This window comes from Megalobrama amblycephala, linkage group LG10 (genome assembly GCF_018812025.1).
Source record: "Megalobrama amblycephala isolate DHTTF-2021 linkage group LG10, ASM1881202v1, whole genome shotgun sequence".
Classification (NCBI taxonomy): Eukaryota; Metazoa; Chordata; class Actinopteri; order Cypriniformes; family Xenocyprididae; genus Megalobrama; species Megalobrama amblycephala.
In genome coordinates this window covers 7,420,408-7,440,215 of record NC_063053.1, presented here as the reverse complement: position 1 = coordinate 7,440,215, position 19,808 = coordinate 7,420,408, and the positions used below count along the sequence as shown (strand labels likewise).

The window sequence follows — 19,808 nt, the reverse complement described above, 5'->3', positions numbered from 1 at the left end:
TTCTATCATTAAGCAAGTGTTGGAATAGGTCATGGTTATCCAGGTAAGGATAGTAACCATGCTTCTGTTTGTGGCTGATTTTACTGCAGTATCAGATCCAACCAATCAGAAAGTCTTTGCATGTGAAAATTCATAGTATTTATTTATGTTATAGCTGGGGTCTCTGAGACCCAGAATATAAGTCATTTTTCACAGAGGATGTTTTAAAACAGTCATCAAATGGTAATAATAAATGTGAGGATGATGAGGACACCTGCTGGTCAAAAACATCTAAATGCAGTGGCAAGACTCTAAACACAAGCACCTGGAACTAATGACTAATGAATAAATGACTAAAAACAAGAAGCTGTAACTAATGACTAATGAATGAACCGTGAAGTTCTGGTTCCAGCCTGCGATGCTGAGTGGGTAACGACTGTATTTCTTTTTGCTTGGTTTTGAATCTTACTATTAGGGGCCATTTACCTGACACTTTTTATGTGTTTTGGCCATTCATTTACATGACAATGGAATTTAGGGTGCCTGAAAAAGCAAGTTTTTGAAAACGGGTTGATAATGATACCACAGAAATTCAAAACTCAAATTTGCATATTACATGTGGATAAGTTCAGTCTATAGGCAAATAGTGTTTCTTTACAACGTGACATTGCCAACTAGTGGCCTGGAATGCATAACACAAGAGTTTTTAATCATTTTTACGGATCTTTCTCGGTTGAAATCTCATGGCCATCCCAAAGGGATGAATCATCCCCAAATTTGGCCCCGCTAGCGATGGGGTTAGCTATGACTGCTGCTTACCTTGTTGACCAATAGTGAACGAAATGTTCCTCCAAGCATTATTTTTTATATTAATATTGTGGTAGTCTGGGTATGTCATCTGGTACAGACATGGATACTCAGAGACCAGCAATATTCTTGCTAAAACAAGTCATTGTACATGTAGATTGAGGTGGTTAGTTGTCCTGTTCCTGCTCCACTGTGAATTATTAAATACATGGCACTCCTATTGCAGAAATTTTAAAAATATGCTGTCCGTTGGAAAGAAATAAATTTAAAAACTCAGCATGCAGGATTGTTTCACGCATTTAGCAGCTGTTAATCTTTAAATTGCTTGTGTTAAGATGCAGGTATTTGCACAGAGACACTGCGTGAAAGTGCTGCAACTGTTTAGTGTACCTGTCTCAATTTAATGTGTTTCCAGCCTGCAAAATAATGAAGGTTTAGCAAAGGAATTGTCCTGTGATGCAATGATTGTAAGAAAATATCTAATAACTGAATACCTAACTTATAAAATATAATGTAAAAATAGTACTCTGTATTCAACAACTACTTCAACTAGATTCATGCTCTATAACATCAGTAAAACCAGACCTTACCTATCTGATTATGCTGCACAGCTCTAGTCCTGCCACCTTTTATCTCAAAACTTTTCTTCTGAAATGCTTTACCTGCTGGCTTTTCAGGTTCAGATGATCCAGAGTGATTTAAAGTGTTGCCTATACAAATAAATGTACACACAAAGTCATCCTTATTAATTTTATATGAATTGTAGAGCCTATTCAATATATTGCAATTGATCTATTCACAAAGGTACTTCTTCATTCAAGATTGACCATAATTAAGCCCAAGCCTACTTTTATATGACATCCTTTCATCCATAGTTCCTCATTGTTAAAAGCCATGGCATTCGTTCCTCATATTCAAAGATCGCTACTAAGGCTGACTCACATTTTTATGACGGTTAAGATCACTCAAAATGAGTTTCTTCACTATTAGTGCTTTCATGATATGTTTTTCCATAGTTGCTGGAGAATCATGCACTGAAGTAAGTTTTCTGGATCTAAATCTGTTTTTCATTACGGTTTTTATTACTGTTATATATATATATATGTATATTGCTTTAGATTACAGAGAATCTGCACTACTCATGCATGGGAAGAAACCTCAGCTCCATACCACCAAGTATTCCTTCATCTGTTCAAACTCTGGATTTTAGTTTTAATGTTATGAAATATTTACAGAAGACTGTATTCCCAGTTTTGTCTTTTCTGCGAGTTCTTGATCTGTCAAGGTGAGCAATGTTGTTATCTAAAACTCAGTTGTTGTATAATGTGTATTATAAATAATATTGAATGTATGTGTTTACTTTCAGATGTCACATCAAGCACATTGAAAATTATGCTTTCTACAATGTGAAGAATTTGACTTCTTTGATTCTCACTGGAAACCCTGTTACATATTTTGGACCTGGATGCTTGAATTCTTTACATAATCTACAGAGACTAGTTCTTGTGGATGTTGGTCTCGTGTCCTTACCGCTTCAAATGGATAACCTAACCAAGCTACGGGAACTTAGAGTTGGAACAAATAACATCCAGTCTGTCTGTCTCCCTCCATTCATGAGCTCCTTTAAAGACTTAAGTTTACTTGATCTACATGCCAATAATATATCCATCATCAAGACTGATCACACTGTTGTGTTGCGAAAGATTGGCAGAAACATGACTTTGATTCTTTCTAGGAATCCATTATTATACATTGAACCAGGAGCTTTCAAAGATGTTCATCTCAGACAGCTGGATATCCGATCTGCCTTTGTTTCATTTGCTGCTCAGAAAGTTGGTCTAAAAGCTCTATATGGTCTTAATGTAAAAAAAATGTTATTTGGAAAATTCAGGGGAGATTTCAAATTTGAATACTCAGATGCTAATATTTTAGATGGCCTTTGCTCTATTTTTTTCCAGGAAGTATATTATTATATTAGTGATAGGCCTGATGAACTAATTTCAATCTTTCCCTGTATGATTAATGCTACAATTGTGGTTGTGAAGAATGGTGTAATTGGTGATATGGAGTATGTATTTTTTCATGAACTCAAGGAGCTTTACTTGATTTCCAATCACATAGCTATTTTGCCAGGTAAACAACTGTCACATCTCCATACTTTAGAAAAACTAGTAATTACGTACAACAGCGAACTTTTTAGTGCTGCAACCTTCATAGACATGCCTAAGCTTCAGTATGTGGATCTGAGCTCTAACCGGATAACTTTAAAACGATGCTGCTCGACACTTTTATCTGGCACCCCTCAAATCAGGTATTTGAATTTAAGTCTAAATGCAGAAATTGATCTTGATGTAGGAGCATTTGATGGACTTGATTCCCTTGAGATTCTAGATTTCCACCATACAAAAGTTGTAGATATGGGATGTCTTTCAGTTTTGTCTAACTTAAAGTATTTGAGGTATCTGGATGTTTCTTATTCAAGTATCACTTACACTAACATATATTGCTTTTATGGACTGAGCAGTCTTAATGTTCTCAAGATGGCTGGCAATAATTTTCAGGGTGATGTAGTAAGATATTTATTTAATAATCTCACAGTTCTAGAGCACCTTGACTTGTCTTACTGTCATGTGGTAGAGGTACACTCGAGCTCTTTTAAAAATCTTCAAAGGCTTAGACTTTTGAATCTCAGAGGAAACAATTTAATGGCTGTAGATTTTCTTACCCACTCAAACCTGAAACAATTAACATCATTTTATGTAGATAAAAACAGCATTACTAGCATCCCACTTGATGTTCTCCAAAAGTTGCCAACAAACCTTTCAGAGTTTGATTTGTCCTTCAACCCCATCGACTGCTCCTGTTCCCAGACAGATTTTATTTTCTGGATTATCAAAAACCAGAACATTTTGAAGCAAGCAGAAAATATTTTTTGTCAATCTTTTTCACTAAGCTCAGATTTTCGAGCAGCGGACTTTGACATTGACAGCTGTGTGCACAAGAAAAGACTCATAATTGTTTTATCAGTATGTTTTGTTATATTAGTAGTCGTGTTATCAGTCTTGGCTTATAGGTTCCAGTTTTATCTTCAGTATTGCTGTATTCTAATGAGAGGCTACAGATCACCTGCACAACAAGAATGTTCCTATGACGCATTTGTGATTTTCTCCAGCTATGATGAAGTCTGGGTCATGAATGAACTGATGGAGAATCTGGAGAACGGTGTTCCACCTATTCATCTTTGCCTTCACATGCGGGACTTTCAAGCAGGGAAGTCCATCGCCTCCAACATTATCGATGAAGGAATAATGGGCAGTCGAAAAGTCATTGTGGTTGTGTCTCAACACTTCATTGATAGCGCCTGGTGTCGCTTTGAGTTTGAATTGGCTCAGTCCCGGTTTATTATGGAACGCAATGCCAACATCATCATCATCATACTGGAAGATGTGGAAGAGAGGAAGACTAAGAAAGTGTTTGGTCTTCATAAGCATCTGAAAAAGAATACATACCTGAAGTGGAGCAGGGAACCTTTGAGTAACATGAGATTCTGGATACGGCTCAGGAGAGCTATTATTGCCACAAAGCAATAATATTGTTTAGAAAATTGATAATTCCTATGTACTCTTTCGGATATTTTGTCAGCTTTTCACTCATGATAAATTTTATAGCAGCTTTAGTAACAGTTTTGACTTAATCATTGTGTGTATTTTTATTAAATAACTGGTGCCTCATTTTTCAGCCATGCATATAAAGAAGCATTTTATGATGTACTCAACAATTTTTGCCAAAGATGTTATTATTCATTGTAAATACTGCAAACAATGGGTTTCAGTAATGAATAACTTCCCTTTTGGAACAAACATGAAAAAGTACAACAATAGAGTGTTAACATATTTATGTCAAACGCTATGTGCTTTACAGTAAAACAGATTCAAGCTCCACACGTGATATGTGTTAACAGAAAGTTTCCTATTTTACTGTGTGATTATGTGCTGAATTTCCTCCATCCTGACTAATGTAGTTTGTTCTTTGTTAAGAATTTTCCATTGATTTTGCAGGATCTTTTATTACAATCATTGCATCAAAGGAAAATTCCTCCCTAAATCTTAATTATTTCACGAGTGCACTAAAATTGTGACAAAATGGCACAACAATTGTTCCATTCTCAGGAACAGTCTCTGTGCAAAAACCTGTATACGTATAACCACAAGCAATGTAAAGTTTAACCAGGTGCTAAATGTCCAAAACAGTCCTGCACTGAGTTTTTAAACTGCCCCTATTATGGATTTTTGAAAATTACCTTTCATGCAGTGTGTAATGTAGTTGTATGTGAATGTAAACAGATTGCAAAGTTATTGTCTCTCAAAAGAAAGAGTCGACTCTGAACCACTTAAACGATTCGTTTTAGTTCGAATCCCATTTCGCGAAGTTCACACGTCACAAGTTAACACATTTGCATAATGTCCGCCTACGTTCTGGGCTGACATGCCGCGAAAACTTGAACTCCCAAACGCTGTAGCTCGTTCGTGTGGATAACATGTCGACAAGACGCTATGCTCTGCGCTGTGAAAGGAAATTCAGTTTATTTTCACTTCCAAATTGTGAGGCTATGAAAAATCAGTGGTTAAAGATGGGACAGTACCTGCTTTATTTGGACCAACTTGCTCATCACAAACTGTAAGTGTGAATAATTATTGATGTATTTTATACAGAGTGTTTAAAATACATAGTTTTGTGTTTTAGCTATATTGTGTATATATCTGGTTAACTGGCTAACTCTCTTAGTGAAATACTTCTGCTAATCATCTGTGGCCCACTATTACCTAAAACTGTATGCATTAATGCAGAATGTCTGTCGTTCTTACTGCTTTGAGTAATGATAAAGGATGGAGCAAGATTTGTTTTACAAACTTTAATGTTAAATCAGTCATTCATGTTAGTGCTGGGCTAAAGTTAACTCTATTATTGATACAGTTAATTATCAAGTTACCACATGTGCATAGCAATACATTAGAAATATACACATCGGTTTGTTGATGGACATACACTTGTTAATACTGATGGTGAGGAATTACATCTCATATGTACCTCAAATTGAGTAGTGTAACACTGAGAATCTCATGCTTAAGCTGTTCTTGCGATGGAGGCTCGGGTTGAATAACTATTTCTTCCAATTTTTCATCATTGGACTCGCGCTCAGATTGATATGGTAAAATCGACGCCACCGTTACTGGCTTTATAGTCTGTACAATCGCTGAGCTTTAGGAAGCATACGGAGCTGAATCAGTTATGGTAATGGGCGTTTGTTTCCAACTTGTGCTATAAGCGGTAGACCAATCATAACAGACTGGGCCATATGGCCAATCAGAGCAGAGCCGGCTCTCGGAAAGGAGGGATTTAAGGCAGGAAAACACCAAGCTGACGGTCGGCCGTCAGGCAGTTTTTGTTTGTTGGACTAAGTTTCCTCAGTGTCCGCATTGTCGGCTGAAGTTGGTCCTTGTCTGCTTTTTTTCAGCCGATTTGACATTGAATTGGCATCGGAGCTTGTCAGTCCGTCAGGCCATCTGATCATTCTGGGGTGAGTTTCCTGAAAGCATCGTTGGTGAACCATGGTCGTAAGTCTCATTGAACTCTATTGGTAACGACGGAACTTGCGACCATAGTTCGCTTTGGGAAACGCACCCCTGATTGGCTGTTCAGCTACTGCCACCTGCTGGTACAGAAAGGCATTTCTTCTTACGCAGGCGCAGAACGGACATGCTACTTGGTCATCGGCTGTCGAGTGTAGGTTTGGTGAGTTAAGCCGTGTGCACACTGTATGACTATATGAACATGATCCTCATGATCCTCATGTCACACTGTGGGATTTCAGCTGTCCTATATGTCAGACTGTACAACAGTCAAGACGCGTTAAAAATGAATGCGCACTTGAAAACTTGTCCGGAGATTTACATCATCAACCCACTCACATTCTGTGACAGTGAGCTGCATTACACGCGGGACTGAAATAGTGGCTAACAAAGAAATCTCTATTGTTAATTTTGATCACGGCTTGTCTTGAAAAGCAAAGACAATTTGACGTTTGTCGTAGGAGAAGTCACCCGGGAGGACTGAGCGCCAAATCTTCTTACACTGCCAGAATTTCATTGGAGGTAAAATTTGCTCACAACGGTCATTAACCGGCTGTCTGTGAACATGTCAAACTAGCGATCAAAGCCTACAGATTTTAGGCTAGGATTATAGGAATCTTTTAGGATTTGTAAAATTTGTCTCAGACGACCAAATCGTGGCCAGAATCGCACAGTCTGAACCAGCCTTCAGGGCAACTTTGGACCCCTATGCTGCCGATGTGAGCCAACCGCACAGTCTGCTTTTGTCGCCACTAGTTTGTTGGCGTCGGCTTGGTGTGTTCCTGCCTTTAGAGAGACTAATTATTTCTGAATAATCACTGCTCATCGGATTAAAGCTATGGTCACACTTTCTCTGCATTCAAAATAGCATACTTTTACTAGTAGGTACTAGTAGTCTTGTACATTTTGAAACTTGCTTTGCGAGTGTTAAAAAGTGTTCTATAATATATATAGGACTAGTATGAATGTGTGTATGAATGCAATCTGGATGTACTACATCAGCCATGTTGTCACTGTCATGTGACCAACAGCATCAGTTGCATCACTTCACTGCCATTAACAAACCCTGTCCAGTGGCCTCATTGGATAGTAAAGTGTCCAGTGTATGCACACTTCAGAATCTCACAGGAAGTATTAGGTCATCTGGGAATTTTCACCTATTGTTTTATTAATACTATGAATTTGGACATACTACTTGGTTCACATACTGTTTTTCACCAACTATATACTAAGTAGGCATATTCGACTATGCCTTAGGCTTGTGAAACAGAAATCGATCTCCTACTGGTGCTACTTTCAAGTGTCTGTCGGAGATGGTCCTCACTGCAGAACACAAGATTAAGGGGGCGAGGTTGGATCCAGATCCTTTTACTTTACATATCCTTAAACCTACCCATCTCCACCCCCTGGATCTGGATCTAACTTCTCCCACTTTACATATCCTTAAACCTACCCGTCTCCACCCCCTGGATCTGGATCCTGTATCTCGTGTTCTGCAGTGAGGAGCTACTGGTCTATCACTGCCTGGTCCCTTTCACTTTCTCTCATCATACAAACACAACTAGAATAGGTAAATGGCGCCACCTTGCTTCTCACAATGGTAAAGTTGGCCTCAGAGGTCTTAATGACAGCTATCATTAAATCCTTTGATCCCTTTATAAGTTAATATTGTGATGTTATTTCAGCGTTCAACTTGTTGTAATGAACTATTTTTCTAAGTGGGAGCTTTAAGCTAATATACAAAAATCAACCACAATCAGTAGAAGTTTACACACTAGGAATTTGTCTTGGCGACAGGATTTTTCAGTGCAGAAAAAAGAAGAACTGACATACATGGAGATATAGGCAATAAAAAGGAATGTAACACAATAATAAATAGGCAATAAAATTAAAGATAAAACACAATACAGTAATAAAAAAATATAGAAAATACACAATGGACAGAATTACATACAGTATATACAGATATGCTATATACAGATGTACGGTTATGTGCAAAATGGAAGTGTATTTTGTGCAAATGAAAAGTAGAAGGAATGTACAGAGGTAGATAATAAATAGGTTTATAATATATTTATATTATAGTCACACTATATGAACAATTAAAAGACCCTATTGGCAGTTTTAACTGTTCGGGTGGAAGTTTGCCTGATGGAAACAGCTGTTCTTGTGCCAGGCTATTCGGGTGCTCAGTGCTCTGTAGCGCTGGCCAGAGGGCAACAGTTCAAAGAGAAAGTGAGCTGGGTGTGTGCGGTCCAAAGTGATTTTCATATCCCTTTTTTCACTCTGGAGGTGTAAAATTCTTGGAGGTTTGGCAAAAGGGCACCAATAATTCTTTTAGCAGTCCTGACTGTCAGTTGTAGTTTCCTTATGTTTAATTTGGTGGCTGAACAGCTGAACAGTTTTAAAACAGCCATGAATTGGTAATAATAATGAATGTGAGGATGCTGAGGACATCTGCTGGTCAAAAACGTGTAAATGCAGCGGCAAGACTCTAAACACAAGCAGCCACAATAATGCTTGGGAAATTATTGTTGAAGTTAATTTGCTAGTAACTGTTTGCAGTATGTGTACACATAATCATTGTGTCAAGTTTGGATTAATAAAGGCAAGAAAAGGCAAGAATCTGATTGCAGCAGTCTTTTATTAAGAAAAACAAAACCAATCACAAGAACAATGCAAGCCAACTTAAACAATGATGAGAACAGACAATACATAGTTAGAAAACATGGAACAAAGTAACTATCACAATTAATGAAACAGGAACTAAACATGGTGAAGGAATAACTGGAACCAAAGGGAACAGAAATACAAATACGCAACATCCCCTTCCGAAACGTGGCTGCTGACACCTACATAGAACATGAAAAACAGCAAGGAACTGTTCAAGTGGGTAATATCGGGAAGGAGGGCCAAGGCCATGGAAGGGGAATAATTATCTGTTCCCAGGTGGAGATGTCCATGGAGGAGCTGTCAGAGGAATGGGCCACAGCGGAGCTGTGGCAGAACCGGCAGAGACTTACAAAGCAGAAACTTAGGCGGTGAAGTACAGGGTGGAGCCAGGGAGATGGAGAACTTGGGTGACGGCAATGGACCGGAGGCCCAAGGTGGAGCCAGGGGATCCAAGGACCAAGGCAGAGCTGGGAGCTGGGGAGACTAAAGCATTGTTAGACTGTCAGTCCATTGAATAGAGGTGAATTAACAAAATATTGCACTAAACAGTAGGAGGATTGCCTTGGAAAGCATTTAACTGTTCAAAACTCTGCAGTACTATACTTGCTGGTCTTCCAGACTCAGAGGATCCAGAGTGCTTTGAATTAAAGTTTTGCCTATACAAATACATGTACAAATAAAATTGTACTTAAACTTGTACTTGTACTCTTAAAATTAAACTTTTAGGAATTGCAGAGTCAATTACAGTTAATCTATTCAGAAAGTTACTTCTTCATTCAAGATTTACCACATTAGGAAATGCGTACTTCTCTGTGACATCCTTTCACCCATATGAGGAACGAATGCCATGGTTTTCAACAATGGGGTATCCATTGTTGAAAACCATGGCATTTGTTCCTTATATTCAATGATCGCTAACAAGGCTGGCTCACATTTTTATGACCAGTCAAGATCACTCAAGATGAGTTTCTTCACTCTAAGTGCTTTCATGATATATTTGTTCATAGGTGCTGGAGAATCATGCACAAAAGTAAGTTTTTAAAATCTGATTTTAAAATTGTGTTCTTCATTATTGTTTTTATTACTGTTGTGAAAATGTAACATTTCTTGCAATCAATTAACCTTAGATTAATGAGAATCTGCATTACTCATGCATGGGAAGAAACCTCAGCTCCATACCACCAAGTATTCCTTCATCTGCTCAAACTCTGGATTTCAGTTTTAATGTTTTGAAACATTTACAGAAGACTGTATTCCCAGTTTTGTCTTTTCTGCAAGTTCTTGATCTGTCAAGGTGAGCAATGTTGTTATCTAAAACTCAGTTGTTGTATAATGTGTTTTATTAATAATATTGAATGTATGTGTTTACTTTCAGATGTCACATCAAGCACATTGAAAATGATGCTTTCTACAATGTGAAGAATTTGACTACTTTGATTCTCACTGGAAACCCTGTTACATACTTTGGACCTGGATGCTTGAATTCTTTACATAATCTACAGAGACTAGATCTTGTGGATGTTGGTCTCGTGTCCTTACCGCTTCAAATGAATAACCTAACCAAGCTACGGGAACTTAGAGTTGGAACAAATAACCTCCAGTCCGTGTCCCTCCCTCCATTCATGAGCTCCTTTAAAGACTTAAGTTTACTTGATCTACATGCCAATAATATATCCATCATCAAAACTGATCACACTGTTGTGTTGCGAAAGATTGGCAGAAACATGAGTTTGATTCTTTCTAGGAATCCATTATTATACATTGAACCAGGAGCTTTCAAAGATGTTCATCTCAGACAGCTGGATATCCGATCTGCCTTTGTTTCATTTGCTGCTCAGAAAGTTGGTCTAAAAGCTCTATATGGTCTTAATGTAAAAAGGCTGATGTTTGGAAATAACAGGGATGATTATAAGATTTTCCCATCAGAATCAGACTATTTAGATGGCCTTTGTTCTATTTATTTTCATGAAGTATATTATTACATAAAAGAAAGGCCTAGTGGGCAAATTAATATCTTTCGCTGTATGATTAACGCCACAATTGTAGCTGTGAAGGGTGGTCTAATTCGTAGTATTCCGTATGTGCCATTTAATGAAATTAAGGAGCTTTACTTGATTCACAATCAGTTAGATACTGTGCCAGGTAGACTACTTTCACATCATCATACTTTAGAAAAAGTAGTATTTACACGCAACGTCGCAACCCAAGTTGAAACCTTTATAGACATGCCTAAGCTTCGGTACCTGGATCTGAGTTCAAACCAAATTACATTATCATCATGCTGCACAGAAGTTTTGTTGAACACCCCTCAAATCAGGTATCTAAATTTGAGTTTGAATCCACAAATCGGTCTTTCTTTTCAAGCATTTGTTGGACTTGATTGCCTTGAAATTCTAGATTTCCATCATACAAAGGTTGTAAGTATGGGGTACCTTTCAGTTTTGTCTAACTTAAAGTTTTTGAGGTATCTGGATGTTTCTTATTCAAGTATCATCTTTACTAACATATATTGCTTTTATGGACTGAGCAATCTTAATGTTCTCAAGATGGCTGGCAATAATTTTCGGGGTGATGTAGTAAGATATTTATTTAATAATCTCACAGTTCTAGAGCACCTTGACTTGTCTTACTGTCGTATGGTAGAGGTCCACTCGAGCTCTTTTAAAAATCTTCAAAGGCTTAGACTTTTGAATCTCAGAGGAAACAATTTAATGGCTATTGATTTTCTTACCCACTCAAACCTGAAACAATTAACATCATTTTATGTAGATAAAAACAGCATTACTAGCATCCCACTTGATGTTCTTCAAAAGTTGCCAACAAACCTTTCAGAGTTTGATTTGTCCTTCAACCCCATCGACTGCTCCTGTTCCCAGACAGATTTTATTTTCTGGATTATCCAAAATCAGAACATTTTGAAGCAAGCAGAAAATATTTTTTGTCAATCTTTTTCACCAAGCCCAGATTTTCGAGCAGCGGACTTTGACATTGACAGCTGTGTGCACAAGAAAAGACTTGCAATCGTTTTATCAGTATGTTTTGTTATATTAGTAGTCGTGTTATCAGTCTTGGCTTATAGGTTCCAGTTTTATCTTCAGTATTGCTGTATTCTAATGAGAGGCTACAGATCACCTGCACAACAAGAATGTTCCTATGACGCATTTGTGATTTTCTCCAGCTATGATGAAGTCTGGGTCATGAATGAACTGATGGAGAATCTGGAGAACGGTGTTCCACCTATTCATCTTTGCCTTCACATGCGGGACTTTCAAGCAGGGAAGTCCATCGCCTCCAACATTATCGATGAAGGAATAATGGGCAGCCGTAAAGTCATTGTGGTTGTGTCTCAACACTTCATTGATAGCGCCTGGTGTCGCTTTGAGTTTGAATTGGCTCAGTCCCGGTTTATTATGGAACGCAATGCCAACATCATCATCATCATACTGGAAGATGTGGAAGAGAGGAAGACTAAGAAAGTGTTTGGTCTTCATAAGCATCTGAAAAAGAACACATACCTGAAGTGGAGCAGGGACCCTTTGAGTAACATGAGGTTCTGGATACGGCTCAGGAGAGCTATTATTGACACAAAGCAATAATATTACATATACTATGGATATATTATATGTTTTAAATAAATAAACTTTTGCACAAATTTAAACATTTATTGCCTTTTATGTTCTTCAAACATTTTTCACAAAGTTTTTGCTCCTTTAAAAAACGGCAAATAAAGGTCTTTCTAATCATCATGGGAATGTACGTTAAATATGAACAACTTCCCCTTTGAAACAAAAGGGAGAAGTGATAGTTGCTTGCATGCATCCAACCCTATGACAATTGAGTATGAACGGACTTATGTTAAATGGTATGTGCTTTACATCATTACAGTTTCACACCCACTGATGTGGGAATTTATGAAGTAATATTCCAAATGTAGCAACAGAAAAGCTTTTATTTGGCTGTGGGATGATTCTGTATCTATTTCCTGACTTCCATTTGTTCTTTGTTACATCAAGTTTTCCATAGATCTCACGCAAGATAATTTCTTACAATGATCGTGTCATATTGGGAACAGATGATTTTCCTAATTTCAATCTTAATTCTTGTGAATGCTGGACAAGGACAGGAATGTACCACGGTAAGAACAATACATATATTTAGTTTTCATTCATAGATTTATATGCTTTAATGCTAGGTTCTTAAAGAATAACATACTATTTGTTTATGTTAGTCAAATTATTAGTATTGTAGTATTTTGTAGTAGTATTATTGTTATTTTGATAGAAGCCTATATTATAAACATGCAGGACTTCTGAACTTATTTTGTATTTATTTGACCCTCATGTTCTTTTTTAGATTTTTATATTATTATATTATATTATATTATATAATAATATACCTATTATAGAAAATAATCTATTATCTATTATAGAATATAATCTATTATAGAAAATAATATATCTATACTATAGAAAAGTAAAGAGGCCTTGGGATCTCTCAGACAGAACATGGAGGTCAAAAAAATACCAAAAGAAATACCAAAAGTATGTTAAAGTAAAAATCAAAAATAGGCTTCCTGTGTCTTTGTTTGATTAATAGATTATAAAGAATATGGAATACTCATGTTTTGGGAGAAATCTGACTCAAATTCCCAGCAGTCTTCCTATCACTGTGACATCTCTGGATTTCAGTTTCAATTTCTTGAACTCTTTACATAAGTGTGTATTTCCTGTATTGTTCAATTTACAAGTTTTGGATCTCACAAGGTAAATCAATGCTACATGAACATTAATCGTTATGCATTACAATTTAAACATGTTAACTATTTTTTATGTACTAATTTTTAATCTTTTGGCCTTTCAGATGCCACATCAAGCACATTGAAAATGATGCTTTCTACAATGTGAAGAATTTGACTACTTTGATTCTCACTGGAAACCCTGTTGCATATTTTGGACCTGGATGCTTGAATTCTTTACATAATCTACAGAGACTAGTTCTTGTGGATGTTGGTCTCCCGTCCTTACAGCTTCAAATGAATAACCTAACCAAGCTACAGGAACTTAGAGTTGGAACAAATAACATCCAGTCTGTGTCCCTCCCTCCATTCATGAGCTCCTTTAAAGACTTCAGTTTGCTTGATCTACATGCCAATAATATATCCATCATCAAAACCGATCACACTGTTGTGTTGCGAAAAATTGGCAGAAACATGACTTTGATTCTTTCTAGGAATCCATTATTACACATTGAACCAGGAGCTTTCAGAGACATTTATTTCAGGGAGCTTCACATACAAGCTGCCTTCGTTTCAACACATGCACAAAAGGAATGTCTAAATGCTCTTACTGGTCTCAGTGTGGATAAGTTGTTCATGGGAAGTTACAGAATGCAATGGAAAAGCAGTGTGTCAGATTCAAAATATCTTGACGGTCTTTGCTCAGTTAATTTCAATGAAATATATCTTATTCAGAAAGAATTCTCTAATTCTGAAATGAACATATTCCATTGTATGATCAATGCGACAAAAATCGCATTAAAAATTGGATATATCAGGAGAATGGAACGTGTTCGATTTTGCCGTCTTAAGGAACTGTATTTAGGTCCCACTTTATTATCTGTTGTACCATCTGTTTCACACATACGAAGCTTAGAAAAACTGGTGGTGAAGAGTACTATGCCTATGACTTTTTTTGGTATCGGTGGCCTTCCTCTTCTTCAGTATGTAGATTTGAGTGGAAACTTTTTGATTATGAAGGACTGCTGTTACGGTTTTTTTCCAAACACAACAAATATTCGACATTTGAATCTTAGTCAAAACTCTGAGATAGGGATGCTTGATAAGCCATTTTCTGGATTTAACTTGCTTGAAGTGTTGGACCTCCACCACACAAAACTAGTCATAGTTTTTTACTTTGGATTTTTACATGGTCTAAAAAATTTAAAGTATTTGGATATCTCCCACACAAGTATTACTTTAACAAGCTACATGGCTTTTCGAGACCTGCAAAATTTGACTGTGCTTAAAATGGCGGGAAACAGTTTAGGTGGAGATGTAATGAGATATCTCTTTCAAAATCTAACACATTTGGAGGTTCTTGACATCTCACACTGTAACATCGGAGAAATCTCCAGGACGTCTTTTATCGGCACACAGAAACTAAGGCATTTATATTTAAGTAAAAACAAGTTGATGACTTTGGACTTTCTGGCCCAACCAGAGCTGAAACGTCTGACATCAATTTATTTCGATAAAAACAGCATTACTAGCATCCCACTTGATGTTCTCCAAAAGTTGCCCACAAACCTTTCAGAGTTTGATTTGTCCTCCAACCCCATCGATTGCTCCTGTTCCCAGACAGATTTTATTTTCTGGATTATCCAAAATCAGAACATTTTGAAGCAAGCAGAAAATATTTTCTGTAAATCTTTTTCACCAAGCCCAGATTTTCGAGCAGCGGACTTTGACATTGACAGCTGTGTGCACAAGAAAAGACTCACAATAGTTTTATCAGTATGTTTTGTTATATTAGTAGTCGTGTTATCAGTCTTGGCTTATAGGTTCCAGTTTTATCTTCAGTATTGCTGTATTCTAATGAGAGGCTACAGATCACCTGCACAACAAGAATGTTCCTATGACGCATTTGTGATTTTCTCCAGCTATGATGAAGCCTGGGTCATGAATGAATTGATGGAGAATCTGGAGAACGGTGTTCCACCTATTCATCTTTGCCTTCACATGCGGGACTTTCAAGCAGGGAAGTCCATCGCCTCCAACATTATCGATGAAGGAATAATGGGCAGCCGTAAAGTCATTGTGGTTGTGTCTCAACACTTCATTGATAGCGCCTGGTGTCGCTTTGAGTTTGAATTGGCTCAGTCCCGGTTTATGATGGAACGCAATGCCAACATCATCATCATCATACTGGAAGATGTGGAAGAGAGGAAGACTAAGAAAGTGTTTGGTCTTCATAAGCATCTGAAAAAGAACACATACCTGAAGTGGAGCAGGGACCCTTTGAGTAACATGAGATTCTGGATACGGCTCAGGAGAGCTATTATAAAGCAATAATCTTCACATTCCTCTATAATCAATAATCAAAAAAAAAAGTGTTTATGTGAATGTATTGAATTTGATCAAATAAAACTGATGCTTTTTTATTTAAACTAAGAATCTAAAGTAGACTTATTACATTTTATTTTATAGTCAGTCATTTTTCACAGGGTTGTAATGCTATTGTTTGTTGTGAATACTGCACACATAGGGCTTTCAGCTCTTCTTGGCAATGCACTTGAAACAAAAGGGAGAAGTGAAAGTTGCATGCACAATACAGTGTAAACAGATCTTTATCAAACACTATTGTGCTTTGTGGTTGAATAGATTTAAGTCCCACATCTCATGAATGTGTTACTGGAAACACTGATGTGTAAATTTGTTAAGTAAGATTCTATAAATAGCAACAGAAATGTTCCTAGCTGAATTTCCTAACTTCCTGACGGTAGTTTGTTGTTTTTCTCTTCATTACGTCATAACAGTTTCACATCTCTCTCTCTCTCTCTCTCTGTCTGAACTTAGATAATATAGTTCACATACACATTTTAAGAAAAGAATATTAATTCACATTTTTGGCATTTCAATTGTCATGTCCATCATATCAATGATATGATGATACTTGTGAACAATTTGCCTACTTTGGTTCTCACAGGAAAATGATACACATTTTGGACCTGGATGTTTGAATTCTGTGTAATTGTAATTTTCTTTGACCTTTGATGTAGATGTGGAAATAAATTAAGTTACAGAGCCTCTTGTCTTTGTTATCAAAATGATTTTTAAGCTGTTGCATGTGGGCATGATTTAATTAATTTTATTAATAAAACACTAAAAGTTTATATAAGGAAACTGTCATGCAACTATTCTGAGACGCGAAGGTTGAGGATCCAAGTGCAATTTATTGAGGGGTAATCCAAAGACTTAAACCAAAAAACCAAGCAAAAGGTCAAAACACAGTGTTAACAGTCCAAACATTAACAGGGAAATCCACAAAAGACTGGCAAACATGATCAAAACCAAGACACAGGAAACCAAATGAGCACTCAGAAATGCAGTGCTGACACATACAAGACAGAATGATAGAGTGAACCAGGCTTAAATAGGGTGAGCTAAACAGGCTAATGAGACACAGCTGTAAGCAATCAGGGATGAGATCGAGCAGAGAATTATGGGAAATGTAGTTTGTGACCCTCTAGTCACTAGAGCAGGGGTGGGCAAACTCGGTCCTGGAGGGCCACTGTGTTTGCCCACCCCTGCACTAGAGTCTAGTGGACAACCAGGGCACTCCAGTTGGTGATCATGACAGAAATGTAACTTTTCATTATATAGTGCTGTTGAATGCTTGATTCTTATTGGTAAATGAATGTTGGTGTGCAATTATTTTACAGTAAATGCAGCTAAAGTAATTCCAGGCAGGTCTTGACCACATTCCAAATCACTTTGCTAAGTCATTTCAGTTATTTCAAAGGTCCTTACAGCCAGTGGTGTAGTCTACGTGATACGCAGGTATAGCCTACGTCGTATATCCACTTGGAAAGCTCAAGGATTCCATATAGCCTAGCCTACCCACTTAAAAAAGCATGGGGATACATAACCATCCAATAAATCGCAATAAGGTTTGTTGCTTTTGGCATGAAACAAAGTCTCATATTTCAAATTCTGCCCATTTTACTATGAAATAATAATAAAAAAAAAACCACAAATACCGTTTTGGCACTCTTTAATGTGGCGTGACAGATTCAAGAGAAGCAGCAGCGTGAAGCGCACATGAACTGATCCTCTCCTCCACTTTAATATCAGTTACAGCGTGAAATAAACATGAATAAACATTTAAAGGTATGTTAAAAGATACAGTAAAACTTACTGAAATCCATATCATGCCTCGTGTAATCGCTCAATCAGTGTTTCAACTGAGGAAAGACGTTAATAAAACAGCTAATAACTGTCACCTAATGTCACATTTACATCAGAACAAACATAGGCCTATTCAGTGACCATAAACTCGTTAGACAGCTAGAAAACTCTAGAGAGGAACATTTTGCTAAATATATGCACCATATTACATGTTAATTATAATTTTTAATGTTCTTCAATAATGCACGTTTGAATAAATCTGTCTTTGACAGCCACCATTTAAATGTTAAAGGGTTAGTTCACCCAAAAATGAAAATAATGTCTTTTACAATATCTATTTCAAAACGCTGCTTCGTGAAGCTTTGGAGCTTTACGAATCGAATCAGTGCATGGTTCGGAACGCTAAAGTCACACGATTTTAGAAGTTTGCCGATTTGATACGCAATCCAAATCACTGATTTGATTCATAATGCTCTGAAGCTTCATGAAACAGAGTTTTGAAATAGATTTTGTTAAAAAGTTGTTTTGTTTTTTTGCCACACAAAAAATATTCATGTCACTTTATAATATTAAAGTTGAACCACTGAACTCACATGAACTGATTTAAATATGTGATCTTGAGAGAGGAAGCACCATTGCTGTGAATGCAGGCCTCACTGAGCCATCGGATTTCAACAAAAATATCTTAATTTGTGTTCCGAAGATTAATGAAGGACTTATGGGTGTGGAACGACATGAGGGTGAGTAATAAATTACATTATTTTTATTTTTGGGTGAACTAATCCTTATACTATACTAATATTAAAAAAAACAAAAACAAAACAAAACCCAAATTGGAGTAGAAATTATTTTAAAGTTAGAAGGCCTAAATCAGTTCATTTTAACCTTAAATATTAATATAGTACCAACTGATTTCCATGTATATTTTATAGCATTATAGTTGAGAGATTTTTTTTCTTGAGAAAATTTGCCATGTACTGTACCTGATATACAGTATATCCAAAATAACTGATATCGAATCGAATTGCAAGCTTGTGAATCAAAATGCATCACTATGATGACAGACTGGCAGGAAATGGTGCAAAACAGATAACAAAGTCCAAACAGGGTGATATTGTGACATACTGATAAGCCTCATCTTTCCATTGTTGTTAATAATTTTGATGAAAATTGCTGATAAAACCTGTGCTCCAGGGACCATATTCATATAACATCTAAGGCTAAATGTAGATCTTAACTGGCTAGTTAGATGGTGACTGACACTAAACAGTAGAAAATCAGTCCAGTCTCTCCTGCTGTAAATGTCACTGGCTGTTAAAGTCTTGTGTTGCTTATAATAAATTGACATGTTGATAACACACACATAAGTAGTCTTTCAGAATGCTCTCCATTACATTATTACATGACATGAGTTACATGAGTATGAGGCTGGGAGGGAAAAATCACAGTAAACTCACTACAAAAAACTAGACTAAACTAAACAGCAAAAGAACCAAAGCTAACGAAGACAATGACCAAGCAAGCTTTATCCATGTTTTCCCCACAAAATTATGTTTAATTATCTATGGAAAGCACGCTGTCTTTCTCCCGCTCATTTTCCCATACAGCAGAGCCGCACACACACAAACAGCATATGCTCCACGTTGTGGCCACATTACAACATCGGGTGAGCACTATTTTTCTAATAATTTAACGGCCCATCATTAATTATTCCTTTCTTACACAGCATTACCTTGACTATTGTGAACTTGAAACCATTTTTTTTTTTTTACAGCTAAAACCGCAGACTCTTCACTCCTCCTTATGGTTTACCA

The 19,808-nt window shown here is 36.9% G+C and overlaps 3 protein-coding genes across 4 annotated transcripts; all 3 read left to right on the top strand.

Annotated features, from left to right (window-relative positions):
• The first annotated feature begins 1,075 nt into the window (after positions 1 to 1,075).
• Positions 1,076 to 4,484, top strand: LOC125276619 (toll-like receptor 4). The gene is made up of 3 exons (XM_048204250.1): positions 1,076 to 1,825; positions 1,905 to 2,071; positions 2,153 to 4,484. The coding sequence occupies exons 1-3, from the start codon at positions 1,757 to 1,759 to the stop codon at positions 4,374 to 4,376; spliced, it is 2,460 nt and encodes an 819-aa protein (XP_048060207.1). The 5' UTR covers positions 1,076 to 1,756; the 3' UTR covers positions 4,377 to 4,484.
• A 5,033-nt stretch (positions 4,485 to 9,517) lies between these two features.
• Positions 9,518 to 12,747, top strand: LOC125276617 (toll-like receptor 4). The gene is made up of 3 exons (XM_048204247.1): positions 9,518 to 10,119; positions 10,217 to 10,383; positions 10,465 to 12,747. The coding sequence occupies exons 1-3, from the start codon at positions 9,937 to 9,939 to the stop codon at positions 12,683 to 12,685; spliced, it is 2,571 nt and encodes an 856-aa protein (XP_048060204.1). The 5' UTR covers positions 9,518 to 9,936; the 3' UTR covers positions 12,686 to 12,747.
• A 118-nt stretch (positions 12,748 to 12,865) lies between these two features.
• On the top strand, positions 12,866 to 16,894 carry tlr4bb (toll-like receptor 4b, duplicate b). Of its 2 annotated transcripts, none has more exons than XM_048204249.1 (3): positions 12,866 to 12,951; positions 13,103 to 13,224; positions 13,950 to 16,894. In XM_048204249.1, exons 2-3 carry the CDS (start codon positions 13,196 to 13,198, stop codon positions 16,156 to 16,158), a joined length of 2,238 nt encoding a protein of 745 aa, XP_048060206.1. In that variant the 5' UTR covers positions 12,866 to 12,951; positions 13,103 to 13,195; the 3' UTR covers positions 16,159 to 16,894. The 2 variants fall into 2 exon arrangements, with proteins under 2 accessions (XP_048060206.1, XP_048060205.1); XM_048204248.1 differs by adding an exon at positions 13,686 to 13,852 and having other exon boundaries at positions 12,866 to 13,224.
• Positions 16,895 to 19,808: the final 2,914 nt, after the last annotated feature.